The 18,434-nt window shown below is 37.1% G+C and overlaps 1 protein-coding gene across 6 annotated transcripts in view; it reads left to right on the top strand.

Moving 5' to 3' along the window:
• The window catches only part of rap1gap2 (RAP1 GTPase activating protein 2), a 93,801-nt gene that overhangs the window by 32,630 nt on the left and 42,737 nt on the right, over window positions 1–18,434 (top strand). Inside the window, exon 1 of one of the 6 annotated variants that reach the window (XM_023351547.1) lies at window positions 17,514–18,189. The exons of the other annotated variants lie outside the window; for them this stretch is intronic. Within the exon in view, the coding sequence (XP_023207315.1) occupies window positions 18,056–18,189 (134 nt within the window). The 5' untranslated portion in view covers window positions 17,514–18,055. Of the gene's footprint in view, window positions 1–17,513; window positions 18,190–18,434 lie in introns of those variants that run through there. 6 annotated transcript variants of the gene reach the window in all.

Below are 18,434 nucleotides of genomic sequence, written 5' to 3'. Positions count from 1 at the left end.
CTGTAATCAACGCTCACAAAGGAAGAGATACATCTCCCATTCATCCTCACAATCCACTACTCATATTTCTCCTCCAGCTTTTTGCACTCATTATTTTTTTGACTCGTTAGCATAATTTCTTCCTAAAGTTTTACTCCATCACTTATTAGTCTGGTTTTTAATATTTTATCAATTTGGATTCAATTTGCTTGATACCTGCTTTTATTGTTACCATTTTTCTTAATGCTTTTGGAATTTATTCTTTGTCATCCTTGTTGTGTGTTTATATTTTAAGATCTGGGTTAGCTTACCAAGCACAATGACTGCACATCTGGGCTTAGCAAGCTGTCAGAATAAAAATGAAATATTAATGTTTAGGGGATTTTTTTTTGCCAGTTTTTCTTTGTAACATAGCTTAAACTTCAAAAAGAATAAAAAGCAACTGTGAAGAACAAGCTTCAGGTTTATTGAGAATCTCAGCTTGATTTAGATTTTGTTTTTTACTTGGCCATTCTAACACATGATTATGCTTTGATCTGGAACAGTTATTGTCAACCTGATGTTCGGAATCGAAAGTAGATCCCATCCCAGTTTGTTGCCAACCTTTGTCTTGGCAAAAGAAATGTGACAAAAAACATTAAATGGCGTGTTTAAGCGTGCTGCTTAACAGTAGGTGGCAGTCATGCCCCGTTATAGCGGTTAACACTTACTTTTTTCCCCAACCATAGAGGAAGACTTTCAAAAATTGTTTAGGAGGGATAATTTAGCTTAGCAAAGCAAAGGTATATGAATGCAAATTATTTGAAATCTGTGGTTGCATTAACTGTATATATTCCATCTTTGGGCAATTTTTTTTCTTAAATTGTGACGGCAAAATCTGAATGCCATCTGTCGTTTTGACAGAATACAATACACATCCAAGAAGCTCAAACATTTTTAATTTTGCTCACGGAGTAGAGGTAACCAAAAACATCACAAAGGAGCACTGTATATGAGCATTGTCTCAGACTTGGATACCATACTCAATGCATCTTGATAGCCGGAAGATGACAGTTAGTTGAAGAGTTATGGAAGCTTTGGAGTGTGTCTGTGACCCTTGTAGGTCACAGACCGGTGCAGCTGAGATGCAGAAGAAACACATTCTGTGGGATTTCCTACCAGTGAAGCTAGTACATCAGAGATCATGAAAGCTCTCGTTCAAAGAGTCTGGCTGATTTCTGATTACCACAACTGGAGAAATGTTCCTCGGCCTCAGCAGATGAATCATTCAAATTTTAAGAGCAATTGTTTAATTTTATTGTTAATGTTAGAGCTGCAGTCACAATATCTGTCTGTCTGTCAAGAGGCCATGGAGTTATACTTGGTTAAATGTAGATTCTTTACTGACATACAAAGGCTTTGATTTATTAAGGATGAATGCATGTTTCTTGGTCTTCAATCCCAAAGTCATTGTTAATGCAGGAGAACTAAGTTCCATTTGGCGTTTAATCAACTCGGAGGACATGTTGTCATTCTCCTGACCCGAGGCAAACAAGCTGTAATTTAGAACTGCCAAGTGGCCCTAACACTTTCTAATTATCTGCAAAAGACACCCTCTCTGTGCCCTGTGTCAGGTTGATGACCTGTGCACGCTATTTTATACCTCTCCCAGATGCATGCTGGGATTGGCTCCAGCTCCTGTCAGGCTGAAAGAATGAGTGCTCTCCAAAATAAATTGATACACAGACACATCGTCTCCATTCTCCCATCAGTATACTTGCTCCATTAACCCATTCTCAAATTTTTACAAGATGTTGGCTGGTGCTATTCAACACTGCTTACATTGACTGTCTTACTGCCAGTCAGTAATTTATCACGTAGGAACAGATGATTGCATATTTAGGGTCCAGTTGGCCTTGGACTCGGTTGTGTTTTTCTCCAAATATAAATACATTTGAAAAGAGATTTAGCCACTTAGTGTGAAATTTTCAACTTCTAGCATACAATAGACAAGAGAATAAACATCAACATTTGTCCAGTGGAGCTGTTTCTTTACCGCTGAGACCATACAGACAAAGAATCCTGGTGCTGCTCCAGTAGAAAAATCAAAACAGTTCAATATAAAGCAGAACACTGAGGGTATGAGACTCTTTGGCTCATATACGCTGATTTAGAGCTTTCTGCTAGGTCTGAAAGCCACCAAAAGACACTGAGGGTGTTGAGTATTAAAGGAGTATAGCTAAGAAGGTTTGCTGTAATTTATGGTAGTCATTTACCCTTCACATGTCCTCCTGAGCCACATTTCTCTTTCTACAGCTTCTAGATAGTGAATTCAGGATTTACAACCTGATTCAACCTTGCCAAAAGGGTTGGCCTTTGCTTTGACTAAGAGAACATTGTCTCAGGACATTATGAGGGTATATTGAGAAGCTGACTTCTTTGAATAGTTTTCCCCCCTTAAAACTGGTTAGATTTTGAGGCTAAAATGGCATTATTGAAACTCATCAGTCAATCAAATTTTATGGGTAGCAGTATTGATGGTTCCAGCTTTAACTAGATGTAAAAGCTCCTTTTTCTCCAGGTTTCCTGAGTTACAAAACCTCTGCAGACTTGCAGGTACTTGTTGTAAAGCTAGCAGGGGTCAGTTATTTCTGAATCTGTGCTAATGAGAGCTTTCAAAAACAACCCTTGGAGTAGTGTTTATTGGAGAGATTGTTTCTTATGTGCAAAGGGTGGCAGGGTCATCTGTGTCACAGCCTCTCTTGAAACCAGACACCGCTAGTCCAGCTGATGTATCATCCAGCAGGCAGCTCTGGACGATCTGGTGACAGAGCAGCAGTTTGTAATAGGTGTCTGGGCTGTCAAGCACAATATGAATGATTTTGTCATCAAGCTATTACCAATGTTATGGGGGCAGAGAGCCAGTCTAAGCTGAACATAAATCAATTTCCACACCTATAGCTTCAGTTAAAGGATTTTATTTATTGCTTGTGCTGTGACATGCTGAGCAGAAGTCTTTTCTGAGCAGAAGTCAGTTCTGAGAAAATCATGTATGTTATGTTCTTGATAGAGGTTTTTATTCAAAGCAATTTACAAACAACGACATAATGCAGTTAGTATTAAAGCTTAGAATAAACTACCTAGAAGGAAAAGCATTGGTTAGCTTCTGCAGCAGGTAATATAGAAATTGCCATTTAAAATTGCACAGTATAACAGACTTTAGATAGGAAATTGTGGTGGCGCACTAACTTTGGGAAGGTCTGTAATGTACATTTTTTAAAAGATTTTTAAGAAAGTGTTTTGTAGAAAACATTTGTTCCTGAGAGTCTCTTGGAACTTGCCCTGCGACAGACTGGCGACCTGTCCAGGGTGTACTCTGCCTCTCACCCGAAACATTCGCTGGAGATAGGCACCAGCACCCCTCCCGATACCACTAGGGACAAGAGTGTACAGAAAATGGATGGATGGATGGATGGATGGATGAAGTCTATTGAAACCAATGTCATTGCCCCCAAATTTGGGGCCTCTAGGAATGAGGGGCTTAAAACAGCCCCTCATTGTCAGCCCCTCTGACAATCTTTCAAGAAGTGGACTTCTCAGCAAAATTAACCCCAAGGACAGACTGTTCCAGGAGTGATGATTTGGGCTTTTAGCAGCAAGAGAATACAGACACCTAGCAGTCATTGAAATCATGAGTATTCTAGAGTCAAATATAAGGGCATCTGTCTGACAGCTGAAACTTACATCATACCAAGTCATCAACTGAGCAGTGATCCCAAACAAACCTGAAAACCGACAACATTATAACCTTCCATAATGTTTTGAGACTGATAATGTGACATAGAAAACAACTGTTTGCGTTATTGCTTTGAAGGTGTTTGAATTCTGTCTGTCCATCCATCCACTCATCCGTCCATTCATGGGAACCTTGTCATCTGCTCAAGGTTGCAGATTGCCGAGGTTAATGTCCATGTTGTAAGATGACTGTGTTGATGATTTATGGTCCCACAGCATACTAACAGCTATTTTCACTCAAATCTATTGAGATTCCCAACTAATGAAATGCATGTGAGTACAAATGTTTTGACAAAATCATGCTGCACTAAAGGATTTGACATACTGTCAATCTAATGGCGCTGCTAGTATACAGCAGTGTTAGATGAAAAGCTTTACAAGTATTCCCTGTGTCCTTTCTCCACAGGCGTGTTCAAGTAGTGGAAATGAAATAAATTGTTGTCATAGTACAAATGACAGTCATCCACTTTAGGTTTAGCAAATATTAATGAGTCACAGCCCTTGGGACAGCCAAGCCTAAATTAAAGTAACAACACAACAATTTTAGACTAATTACCTTCGCTGCAATCTTTGTCCCAACGAAGCAGCACAGCTGTGATCATTCCAATAGTCACAAGATAAGAGCTTTTATAGTTATTACTCTAAATATCAAGAGGCATCTTTGGGTTACTTTGATTCCAGTAGAATCTGCTGGGAAGTGGAGGTTTGAGATTAGATTAGCTATAATTTGTCTTTATTGATAAACCAACACAAAAAACATTGTTTTTAAAATACCAGTCTGTTCCTCTTGTTATCAAACTAACAGTTTGCACTTAAATCCTTAATAGTCTTTAAAGCATCTGTCAAAATGCTTTGAACTAAAACTTTAGGCTGTTTTGATTAGCTATTACTATCTATTAGCCCCTTTTCGTAATCGTGTTAGCTGTCCTGCTGCTGCTTTTTCTTTTAAAAGCATCAACTTTAAAATAATTTGATCAAGTGGTCATCACCAGCATCTACTTGGCAAAATTAGCAGCTGTCACAGTTGGAGCCTGCTCTTGTTGGCTTTGTGGTCAAAGTACCTGCGTCCCTGTGGTTCAAACCGAAGTGGGCAAAGAGCTAAGTTATGCAAGAAGCACTCAACAACTATTGAAAACGTTCCAGCAGCTTTTTCTGTGTGCTTATTAGAAATTAAGATAAAATAGAGCCGATCAGAGTTTTGTTGCTAATTTCCGGTCTGTAGTTTTAACCTATCATGATTTCTCCAAAGAGCAATAATTAGGAGCAATAGTAATATGTTTTAGCTTTTCTTCCTTTGGTCACGTTTTATATTTGGAGCAATGTTTCAATATTATTTGTAAAACTAACAGTGCAAGGTTGGATTTTTAAGCTTGCTTGAACATTTTATATAGACAGGGGCTCTCTAGGTTTGAATGGCTTTTTGAGAATCTTGAATGTTCTTTGGGGCGTTTTGAACCCCAATATTAAAAGCAAACTGCTGTTTGTCACAGTGTGTAGAGTTGAATGCTGAGTCCAGCCCATTTCAATCTTGCTCAGTTAAACCTGAAGCCTCCCATCAGTCCATCTTTCTCTTTTGCTATGTGAGTAATCACCATACTTCATGCTAAACTTGGTTCCCCCAGTAACTGAAGAGTAACAGCTATAAAAAGGAGCTAAAAAATAAGTTCTTTATTTTGCCATGGTTTTACAAAGTGAATGTCCATGTGCATTCAGCTTTGAGCCAATTTGTTCTAATCTTAAACCTATGAGGCACAGATTTCTGATAACAGCTGAGTTTTAATGATCTCAGATTCTATCCGTCGCTCTTAAAGGTTAGGCCTGTGTGTGTGTGTGTGTTTATTGATCATCACACATTCTATCCCTCTCCTCCTTCTCACTCTTTCTCCTCCTTCTCCATCTGTTGCCTCTTTGCAAACACATGGTTTTTTACTCGGTCGACTCAGCAAGGCCCCTGGGTGTGTGGGCTTCATGCACAGTCACTGAGATACATGCTGCCAGTGTTATTTATCAGGTGACATTGCATTTAGGATAATAAAAGCTAAAGTAAATTTCAGTGGAGTGAGGATTAAGAAGAAAAGAAGCGTATTTCATTTGTAGAAAAAGTCACCCACAGAAAGATGGCAGCTCCTAATAATGTCATATTAGAGAGCAGGCTGTGAGTCATTCACACGGGGTTGTTAGCAGGTTCATCCTGCATGTGCCCTGAAATTGTGCCAGAGTATTACCAATGTCCAGTGAGACGTGTGACAAGAGATAAAAGGACAAAGGAAGATAAGAAGCACAAAGCGGCGGAAACAGTTGGTGAAATGAGGAAACCAGAGAGGAAAAGAGAAACAGTGAGGGGCAGACAGGCAGAAGACCTGAGTGGTTTTAAGAAGTCAATTATCTAAATTTGATGTGCAAAGTGATCGGTCCGGGTCGTACACTCCCAGTTACTGCGGTTACTGCTGGGAGGGACACCAGACCCCTCCTCTCATGCCCATGAACAGCATTGTGAGGATATGATGGGGGGCTGTTGTGTAACTTAATCCAGCTTGTCCACATGCTTGGCATTTATTATTTATTCTAATCAAATGAAGGAAAAAGGGCATTTCATTCAGAAAAAAACTTTAATCCACTTCCTTCAAGCAGGATCAAGTAAAATGTAACAGTTTTCAGCTTTTACCGGAAGCAATTTGTGTTCGTCGGCATTAAAAGTTTTAACTGTAAAACTTTGCTAAAAAATAGAGCTGTGTTGCTGTGTACTAGATTGAAAATAACCGTGAAATTAAAAACTGAATTATTGATATCATAAAACCACAGGATCAGCCCACCACAGCCTGTGCTCTGTTTCCACTTGAGTTCTTCCTTTGCCCTGGTTTCACCTGATCAGATCAAACTTAAAAGATTTGTTTGTTTTTTTTGCTTGTTTTTTTTTCTTAAAAACGCCATATTCTTGACAGAGACAGTTTTTAAACTAAAATCCTAACTCTACTTCAGCTCCACTCTGTTGGAGGAACCAACACATTGCACCCGCTGCTTCAAGCTGCTTCTAACCTTTTCTCTTTTAATTTAGGTCTCTGATCCTTATCTGCTGTGATCTTAGCATACAGTATAGCCAGAAAGTAAATGCATCTGTAAAAAACGTCATTCTGGAAATTTGCTACAACTAAAATAACTTTGTTCAATATATATATATATATATATATATATATATATATATATATATATATATATATATATATATATATATATATATATATATATATATATATATATATATATATTGTAGAGTTTAAACATTTAGCATTTTTGATTGGTTATAAAAATGTCAGTCATGGTATGCATTAATCAAACACAGCTAGAGATACAGACATTTAAGGTAAGGTAATTTTATTTATATTTTCAGCAACAAGACAGTTCAATGTGCTTAAATATGACATTAATGTTTATTCTTGTGAAGAGTTTTGCATGGGTTAGACTAGAAGGCCAATTATCACATTCATATGTTCAAAATATCACATATTAGTAGTATAAACTGTATGGGAATGTTTAGTTATTATACCAGAAAATAGATTTTGTGTCCCTGACATCAACAAATTTAGCAAATTGTAAATTTGGAGAAAATTAAAAAATAAATACATTTTCTCTCAGCAATTAAAAAATAGAAACATTTTATTATAACCCTTACTGACCTGGATAGGAAAAGCTTAAAGTGTCATGTGTCATTTTATGCAATTTATTTAAATGTATGGTTGTGCAGAGATTTTATAGCAGATTCAAATTTCACCCACATGTTAAAACATACATACTCACTTTCTAAAACTTATTTTTGCCAGAAGAAGGTAAAATAGTAGTTTCTTCTTGCTAAAATTGAGATCTTTCAGACTATTTTTGTTTCGTTAATGAAGAACTGTTTCGTGCAAACAATGGTGATTTAAGAAAATGAATCTCAAAATAAAGTCACCTGAGTGACCCAATGTGTTGTGAAGGACATCCACCCAGAGAACACTTATAGTCACACATGCATGTTAATTTTACACTATTGATTCAACTTAAGTAGGTTTGATAATTAAGGCCATTTCTAATTGGGTTACATTTTTTTTTACGCCACAGGCAAAGACACTGATTTGACAAGTATTGCACCAAGTAGCTGTGTTTAAGTATCCTTTTGGTGTCACCCATAGCAGGTAACCGCCCCATTGAGTTTGAGGTTGCTGATTGTGTCCCTCCCAATTTAGAATGGATTGATAATTGTTTGCTGCCACTTTTACCTGTGTGTACTATTCACTGTTGAGCTTCCCATGTCACTTGGTATGATATATGATGCAATATTTAGTGACAAGATTGTCTATATGGGTGTGTGTGTGTGTGTGTGTGTGTATGGGCAGGTGTGTATGTGTGGCCAAGCTATTTTATGTGCAGATAACTTGTATAGGAGCAATCGCTCTTCCTGGACATGGTGTGGGGAGTAATAACTCATTCTGTTCTCTTGTCTGGGAACAACAGGCACCATCCTGTTGTAAACTTAAAGTAATAATCCATTACTTTCTACAGTTTGTTTATACTGTTCTGATGCTGATATGGGACCACTGTGATTCATGAAGTTGCAGCATTTTAAAAAAAACTGTCAAGCAGGTCTGGGAAAATTTTTATCACTCTGTTGATTCATTTTATGTTGCCTGCTGAGGAAATTGGTAGTTTGCATGAGTGGCTACAGCTGGCAGACAAGCAGGACCGCCACCCAGAGCGACTCTAATTTTATTAGAGGCGAAACAAGACGAAAGGAAAAGCTTAAGTGGAATGTGGAGAGAGGAGAGTGCTGGCCAGAAAAAGACTTAATCGCGACACATAAGTCTTTATGTCTCGTTTTGTCTTATATGTAGTGTGCGTAAGAAAAATACGGTTTAACTAAGCAGTGTGGAAAATCCAAAGCCATTTTAAGAGACAAAACTCAAAAGTTTCTCTGAGTCCAAGAAATTCAAAGACCACAATTTTAAAGAATGCAAATATTAAACTATGTAAGTAGTATTTTTATTTGATATATTTCCAGAAATTCCTGGAAGATTTTAAACTGACACTTTACAATTTAAAGTTCCTGATGTGAATCCCAGTTAAGGTTGTTCTGCGTTGTGCCTGCATGTATTTCCTGGATATATCTGTATATTTGAAGTTCTGCAGTACTTAAAGAACTTCAAATTCTTTAAATTCTTTCAGAATTCTTTCAAATTCTGAAAACGTCATCATTATTATGTGTGGAAATCAGGGTTTATGACTGACTGCATCTTGGTGTGTAACTTGTAAAACTGGTGACCTAACCAGCATCTAGCAGGCCCTATTCTGATGACTGCTGAAATACACTCTGGCCCTCTGTGCCATTAAATAGGATTACTTCACTAAAGATAACACTTCAAAAAAGTAAGAATGAGTGAGATCCAAAAAATGTGTTTGTTCGAACATTATTTTGTATAATGGTTGCAAAGAAAAGTAAGAGGTGACAGAATTAATTAAGCTGCAGGTTCATGCCTATGCTCATATCTACTCCACTAATTTCCAACCCACCTAGCTCACAGGCAAGGTGGGTCGCACATTGGCATCTTTACCACCTGCCTGCAGCAGACTCTATGCTGTAGCAAAAAAGGTAGTGTGTAGAAATACTCAGTATAATGTCTCAGTTTTAATGGCTAGAGATGTGTCCTAAATTCTTTTGCATAAAGCAGCAAATGTTTTCACAAATGTTTCTCAGTTTGTAGCTTTAATTCCGTTCTAAATAGAACACTGATTTAATAATGTATGGGAAAGGTCTTCTCAATTTACTGTAAAAGTAAAAAATAGCCATTGGTTCAAAGTTACTTTGAACCTTTCAGACAAAACACTGACAATAGTATAGTATAATGTTATTTTTAGTAAATTAAATATTTTTGAACTGTCTTCATGGAATACAATGTATTCTCTACATTTGAAAAAAAGAAAGTACAAGATTTGAGACTGACTTATTACAAAGTCAGCAACACTTTTTGTCGTCAATAGCAATCTAGCTTAGCACATTTCCAATACAATTTCAGCATAAAAACAATAGATTAATGCGGTAAAACAAATAAGGATCATTGCATTGTTTCTCTTGAATCATGTTTACTTACCAGGTTATTTTCTGCTTCCTGTCACACCATCTCCTCAGGATCAGAGAGACACTTTACATACACCCAGCAGTGTTAAAACAATCATTCTCATCAAGGCAACAACCCACTGTACTCAATGTGTCACTGAGAGATGTGAGTGGGCAGAAGCTTGACAGCAAATATGGTGTATGATAAGCATTTTTGCTTTATTTTACGGTGGCCTTGAGGTGCAAACCACTTCAATATTAACATAGCAGAATTACAAATTCAAAAACACAACATTAACGAAGCACAATTACAAATTCAAAAACACAACATTAACGAAGCACAATTACAAATTCAAAAACACAACAACATTAACGAAGCACAATTACAAATTCAAAAACACAACATTAACAAAACGGAAAGAGTGTGTCCCAGTTGGAGATCTGAGATATCGCTGATTGGACGACAGTGCTTTTGAACCGGAAGTTATCGTTTGAGCGGGCTGACCTGTTGTTGAGATACGTTATAGCGTCCGCCATATTGAAATTGGCTTATCTACCAGCAAGCTAATACAAGTAAATGGACAGAACTTCATAATGTGCCGTTCTGCAAAGTATTTTAAGTTAATGACACAATCTCTCACACACTATTATATATAGGAATGAAAAAAAAACCTAAGGACAACGTTTAAAACTTTTTGATGTGATTATTTAATTGTTTTGTGGCACAATAATTATATTTGATACAGCTGATTCTGATAAATTGTTTTTATTCATGAACACAATTCCATAATTCAATGTGCATTTGCTATTTCAAGATATGAATAAAAAAACATAACTTCATTAAAATTTTTAGGCCTTTTATTGTAAAGACAAACGTTGATAATAGTTGTCAAACTTTAGCTACATATTTTTACTTAAAAATATATTTATTGCAGTGTAGTATGTCAACTGTGCTAGAAAGCCGGTACAGCAGCTATCTGACCAACTGGGGGGCACTAATAGGACATTGAAATTTCAATATGAAAAAAATCCTTGAATATGAAAAAAATGACATGATGACGTTACACTAAGGTAACATATCTCATCTTGACTTAGAACATTGTGAATTTCACACCCTTGATCACAACATACATGCATCATTCAGAAACAGAGTGCAGCAGAAGTTATACTGACTTATATTTGTGACTCCATTTAGGTCAAGACTTGATGTTGCAGTGCATCCTCTTCATGTCCTCATGTTAAGATCAAATTGCTTTTCATTACACGAGTTTAAACGGCATGCAAGAAAACACAGTTACAGCAACTGATAATTTAAACATCCTCACAGTAATTATTTAACGTGGGTTTGTTGAACCTACTTCTTCTGTTTCATTTCAGCGATGTACAATTTATAATGAGATCTCTCTGAACACTTGCACTGCTAATTTTAGCTGAATGGGGAGCTACAAGAGGATACCGTTAACCTCACTGCACACACACGCCCAAGAAGTACATCTTGTTTGAGTGGAACATGAATGGGAACTTTAGGGTAAAATACGTCACTCAACTTTTTTATGAGCCAATGTTCTATCTCAGCGACCTCATAAAACATTTTAAGAAACTTTTACCACGAGTTTGTTTTAGCACTGGTTGTCCTCCTTTTTGGGGAAGTATATTCTGATTCAGGTACTGAATCACTGCTTGGATTAGCTGCTGTTATATGAAGCAGGAGAGAGCACAGAGCACAGTGATATAGAGTGAGCCAGATACAAAATAACACTAAAAGGCAGAGAGTGTGCATGAGAGACTGAATAAAGTGATCCAGGCAATCAGCTACAGATTACTGATGAGCTAAATAAAACATTATTTGTGATAACACATTCAGCTATGATGATCACATTTTGATTACTTACCGTCAGAGCCTGATGACGGCACAGTCTGCATTTAAACATATTTATTAGTCATGATTATACCCACATTTCAAATGGAGAGACATGACCTCTGGGCTTTTTATTCCCTACAGAATAGTTGTTAGATTTTGCCAATGATTGTATTGGTCATATGTTTTTTTTAGCAATGTGATGCTGTTGATAAGAGGAACAGGAAATAGAGAGAAGGAAATGGAAAATTACACCAACAGGAGTGAAAATGGGTGAGCCCTCATATAGTGAAAAAGAGAGACAAGAGCATTATGTATAAATCTAATGCTGTCACAAAGACCTGAAGGGCAAAACAAGCATGTGAGAACCAACATGAAGACAGAAGCACTGATCCTCCATCATTGTGCTGCACATGTCATTAGCTCATTTATTTAGTTGTCTTTATGTAAACAAAGACAACTAAATTTGTCTGAACATCTTATTCAACAACGAAATAGCACAAATTGAATGGTGATGCAAACACCTTCATCATTTTCATCAGGGCTGAACGATTTGCTCTCTTTTTCTGTCAGGTCATATTTGTTCTTGCTTAACAATCTAAACATGACCTCTGCAACAAACATTGCAATATATATATATGTATATATATATATATATATATATATATATATATAATTTACTCTGGAGTCCTTCTCTACAGAATTTCCTGCACTTCCTTCCAGTTAGTCTGTATTGATTGTAAATCTTGCAACTCATTTTCAAAGTCTTAAATGACCTTGTCTCTAAATGCATCAGACTTATTGACATGTACTGTATTTACATTCCAAGCTATCATGACCTAAAGACAACATCGATCCAACGTTTTCAGGTCACAGCACTTACTAATTTGCTTTACACAAAATTTTTATATTATTGTTATTTTTATTATTACAACTACCAATGATAAGTCAATGATAAGTGAGATGTTCGGGTCAGTTTCATACAAGAATAGCTGAGCTCTTACTTTTCTTTTACCTTCATTGCTGTGTATCATGAGTCCATCTCATATCTGTGGCATTGTGTGATTAGAACTAGAAGTGCTAATAAATAGTTGATTACAGTAAATGTTGGCGCATTTTATACATCTGGTTGTCTTGTTGGATTTTGAGTTTGAGGAGGATGAGAAATCTCTTGATTCCCAGCTTGGAAATCTGAGTACATCAGGAGAACAGCATAACTGTGACAATCTGTATCCATAAATTGAAAGTTAATAATAAACATACATAAGAGTAAAGCACCTTATAGTTTTTTCATGTATATACATTTTTGAAAGCTTAAAAACTTTGCTTGAAGGGAAAAAGTGGAAAGAAATTAGAGAACACCAACAAAAGTTTTATTTTGTAGTCCATAAAAAATATTAGATGGCTCATAACATCTGTGGAAGTAAATTTCAGAAACATTTAAGGGCTAGAGATTCCATTGGAAGTCGTTTTTTATCTGCAGTCTGGAAAAAGAAATTAGTAGTTGATAGATTTGTCCTGACCGGTCTGAGGCTAATAGCTAGAGCGAGCAGTTCTTGCTGCAAGGTGACTTTGCTGTCTTGCTAAACTCATTTTTGCATTATAGCCTTATTAACGCTGAAGGCTGTGTTGGTCTGCATTCTGTTGAACATGTGACAAGTTTATATGCTTTTTGATCTTTTGTAATAGTCAAGTCCCATTTGGACCTGACACTAACATCAGTCCAGAGTTATCTGATCACACTTGAAACACACTAAATAAAGGTATGAACACACGCAGGTCGAATTGAGGATGATTTGGTCCATTGACACTTTTAGATCGGTCTTTCTTTTTTAATATGTCAGGAATCTGGTGTAGTGTTGATTCCTTTTTACTCTCCATTAAGATGACACAGACATAAAACTATATAAACAAAATGACGGGCTAGCACAGTAAAATTACTTCGATTCATACTTGCATTGGTTCTGATAGCAGGAAAATACAAAATGTCTATCTTGATATTGCAGAAAAGTAAAAGCTTTTATTTCTTTTTAAAAACAACATAATCAGTAAAATTAATATTGTTTTTATCTTAAATAGAACAAAACTAAAGAGTAGCAGATGAGAAACAAGATTGACTTCATTGGGTAACAGTTAGCCACATTGCGCTGACTAAAAATGTTAGTATCCATGGTGAAGTGCAAACCTTGGATTCAGTTTTAAGCAAGTTGTTTGAAACCAGGCTCTCCAGCACTGGAAACAGGGATCTAGTCTTTACAAATGTGTCCATCAACAGCTATCTGAACCACCTCACTATTTTCATTATTCAGGCAAAAGCTACTAGTGAGGGGATGGGCTGAGTGTGTGTGTGTGTCTGCAGCGCTGTTGTACTAGTTCTTCTGCCACCTGCAGGAGACAGTTGGATCATTTTTAAATCATCAATTTTTACACAAATTAATATTTTAAAACATTTCTTAGTGTGGAGTAGATCTATGTATGGATTGTTTTGACAACCCTAAGGCAGACAGAGTAGTGGTGAAGCCAAGCACAGAGATGCTAAATCCAAACGCATTTTATTTTTTAAATACTAGTTATATTTTTGGTAAGTCTCCTTTGAAAACACTGAATAAAGAAAATGTTCACGGACACAAACTGTTCATAATTGCAAAATTTGGAGAAATGAACAGTTTTGGGTGATAATAATTGATGAACCACTTTAAAATGTCAAAAGTGCCTTCTGCTGCCAGCAGGTAAGCTGCTGACTCCTCCTGACTACTCTAGGAGTAGTCAGGAGCTCTCTTCAGCTAAAGAGAGCTAAAACTCTCTTTAGCTGAATAAAAGTAAAAAAAAACATAGCTGAATAATATTGATTTTAAAAAATCCATCATTATGTATTTCATAGAAAAAATACTTTCACAGCTTAATATACAAGAAACTATGTGGACTCTGCTAGACGAAGCAGATATACTAGGTTGTGTTTCAGCATCTGCCCTCTAACACTGAAGTGTTAACTCTATTCAGTGTTTATGAACAGTTCATGCAGTAAGGTTGAACAGACCATATGTATGTTTTCAAAGTAGTTACATACAAGTGTTATACATGTATCCCCTTAATGACGCATAATTGTACCCTGGTGGACTTGCTGAGTGTTTTTATTAGCACATGTACATACATGTTTACATGCTTTGTCCCCTTAGGACTATCGACAGTCCAGTTGAGCTGTGAACATGTTTGTTTTGCATCACTCTGGGTTTGGGGAAATTCTCAGGTCACTTTAAGAGACGGTGGTGTGTTGGAAATCCCACCTATCTGATCTTTAAAGCACATTTCAGAAATGATGATTTTAATCTTTGTATCTTGGCTTTTCTCCCCTGTATGTGAAAAGGATGGATCCATAGAAGTCATTCTGATATCCTCTGGCAGCTTCCTGGTTACCATGGAGCTTGTAATACACAGGGGAAAAAAAAAGAAAAAGCAAAGGAAGGGCCTTCATTTTATATTTGCTGTTATTGCTGCCATTTTCTCAACTTAATCTACTCCCCAGCTGCTTTTAGAAACTAATGAAGCTTCTCGTCTACTCATCTGCTCTTTGTTTCTCATGCTGATGGATCCATTTTTCATCCTTTGCACAAAGAGTGTGTGACACTCCATTTTCAGCTCACCAACAACATTCACCTTTTTATTATCACGGCCATGCACTTTCACCCAGACAAGCTGTACCAGATGTGAAGTATGAATCACAGAGTAATTCTGCTGTGCCAGCCTGTCATTTTGTTTATATAGTTTTATGTCTGTGTCCTTGAGTGTCTAAAAGGTGTTATCAATTCTTCAAAGTGACCTCTGATAAAAACACACGCTCACTTCTACCTTTTGAAACTGTTTTTATTTAGTTGAACATTTTTAGTCCAGGGATGCAGAGAAAACCTTTTCAACATAAACTCATTAGAGATTTGAGAAAATCAATTCAGAAAACTCTAATGGCAAAGCTGTTGAATGAGGGATGGATTTATTTGATTTTGAGTGTGATATCTGCGTAACACCCAACACATATCTACATTTTAAGACCAACTGATAACATTTCTAGTTGAGTGTTTTAAAAAATAGGTTAACATATTTAATTTATGATAATCTTATCAGCATTTATATGCTGCCCTACTGTAATAGTTTAACACATATGGGTAACACTCATAGAATTAAATTATCGTGATACCATGACAGCCTTTACAACTGGTGGTAATTTTGAATACATTAAACATGCTTATTTAGAAATTCATTTTAAACCATTTAAAGGCTATTTACATTCTTTATTCAGTCGTGACGTGTTTGGACCCTGATGAGCATCTTTAATGTAATCTTTATGAGCTGGCTGTTGAGCTTTGATCCAAATTCTTGCTCAGTTTGTTTTACACTAAAAACTGAATCATCTGACGCTCTGTTTAAAGCTTGTAAGAATATTTCAAATCTGACACATTCCAGCCACTACTGACTGCCAGTCTTTTTTCTGTACATACACTCTTTTGTGCAGTCATACTCAAGCCGGAGGAAATGTTTAATTATTATTTAACCTGGAGCCAGCAAGCAATCCAGCTCTCCTTCCTTTTATTATGTTAGCCTCCCTCCAAAACATAAGACCGAACCAGAATCCCTTGAACGTAAGGGACTACACTACAGAGTATTGTATTGAAATTTCTTTGGGTAAGACTAAATAAATAAATAAAATATTAACGCAATTACAAAATAGAAGAAAAAATAAACAATGCATTAAATTACAGATTAGGTGACTTTTGAAGTCAATTGAGCAAAGAGGAATACAAATTCATCCCACACATTCTGAAAATTTCTTTAAAAAAAAGAAAAAGCATGTCTCATATTCCTTCCACTTCATCATTTTTATTATACTTCAGAATTATACGCCACTATGAGTTTGCCTTTCATGCATCATTCCAATAAAATATACAGTCTTGTTGTTGAAAACAACAACGTTTTTGTACATCTCTGAGTGCCCAAATGTTCCTTTAACGAAACAGCCACAGATCCAAAACAATAAATACAACAACACCAGAAAAAGGAAAGTGTGAAGGCGATATTTGCAAAATAACATTAATGCAGACAGTCGGCCATTCACTCCCTCATCCATAATTAGTCAGTTGGTTTGTTGGGAGAAGAGTAAGAACAGGTGGCCGCAGATGGAGAAAGAACACTTAAGATCAATATATTCTCGGAAGATGACTGTGTTCACTGAAGTGAAATGACTGAAAAGGAAACTATCTCAGGCTGGTTGTGGGGAATAGATATTTTAAAGAAGGAAAATTTGGCAAACATGAAAAAAAATAATAAGAAAGAGGAAAAAAATAATAAGAAAGAGAAATAAATAAATAAAAAAGATGAATAAAGAGCAAAAACACTAGGGAATAATTTCTTCATTTTGCAGCACAGTAGCATTTAAAATAGATTGCTTACCATTATTCATTATAAATTTTTCAATGTGCTTAGTAACGACTGCATGGCAGATGAATCTTTTTGGATTCAGATTTTAAATTATGGGATGTTTGTAAGATTGTGTATGGGTGGAGAGTCTCAGATAGGTGTGGACATGCATGCTTTTGAAAAACACAAAATAAAGTGTGTATAGAACAAGGTCAGAGAGATTGATGTAAAATTATTAACTAAGTCAGAGCAAGGACAGGGAGGAGCAGAAGGAGGCATTGAGGAGAGTAGAGGAGGAGCATGAGGAGGAACCTTCGCCGTCTCCAACCTATGAGATTCAGCAGGGAGGAGCTTGGATGACGGGAAGGAGGGAGCGGGGAGGCAGCAGACAAAGAGGGAGAAGAAGCGGAACATGTTAAGAGAAGGAGGGAGAGGTGGGAAGGTAGAGGTAGGCAGACAGAGAGAGATGCTGTTGTATAGTGAGAGCGTCAGCGAGCCTGCAACTCTTCATCCTCTCATCAGGGAACGGGATATGTTGTGGAGCAGTGATGAACAGATTCACCGCAGAGGCAGAAAATGCAGATAGGAGTTCACCTTGAACTGGAGTCCAACTGTGCCTCATTGGACCTTTGGGACTACAACTAACCCTCTTTAATCAGACAAATAAGAGCAAGTGGGATTTAATTAGACCTGACAGCCTGCCAAAAGAAAAGGGACCTCAGTTTCAGTAACTTCTGGACTGCAGCTGTCTGCAGAGGCCAGATTTCAAACAGGTTTGTGCTTTGGCAAAGGACTGTCACAGCTGTCTCCATGTAGACTGTGATATCCATCCACCGCTCACCCTGGAACCCCACAAAGCCAAGCAGGTCCCGCGGCTCCGGACCCCTGGAGCCGGCCTGACCTTGGACCAGCTGTCGCCCGAACCCCTTTTGGAACCAGCAGAAGCGTCCGGCATGTCTCAGAGCAGAGGGCGGTACCACAACAAGAAAGCCGGCATCCGGGCCGCCGTGATCCTGATTGGGCTCCTTCACAAATCCCGCAAAGCCAAGGAGAGGGAGAAAGAAAGAGAGAGAGAGGAGGGCGAAGGGTGGGTTAAAGTTTGTGTTGTTATGCTAAAAACTTTGCTACTTCTGAACGTCTTTGCTGTTCTAGAGACATGAGGCACGTCAAGCTTCCTTGTAGCTCAGTGAGCTTGCATCTGCAGTTTTATTATAAGCCAATTAGTTAAAGTGATTTTTTTCATTCAGTGTACATGTCGTTGACCAGATTCATTCTTGTATCTGGGTCAGTGCAAATGACACACTAAGAAGAGCAAGAGGGAGAGCTATTGAA

Source organism: Xiphophorus maculatus, chromosome 18 (genome assembly GCF_002775205.1).
Source record: "Xiphophorus maculatus strain JP 163 A chromosome 18, X_maculatus-5.0-male, whole genome shotgun sequence".
NCBI lineage: Eukaryota > Metazoa > Chordata > Actinopteri > Cyprinodontiformes > Poeciliidae > Xiphophorus > Xiphophorus maculatus.
Note: the sequence above shows the minus strand (reverse complement) of the source record. Positions and strands in the feature narration are given on the sequence as shown.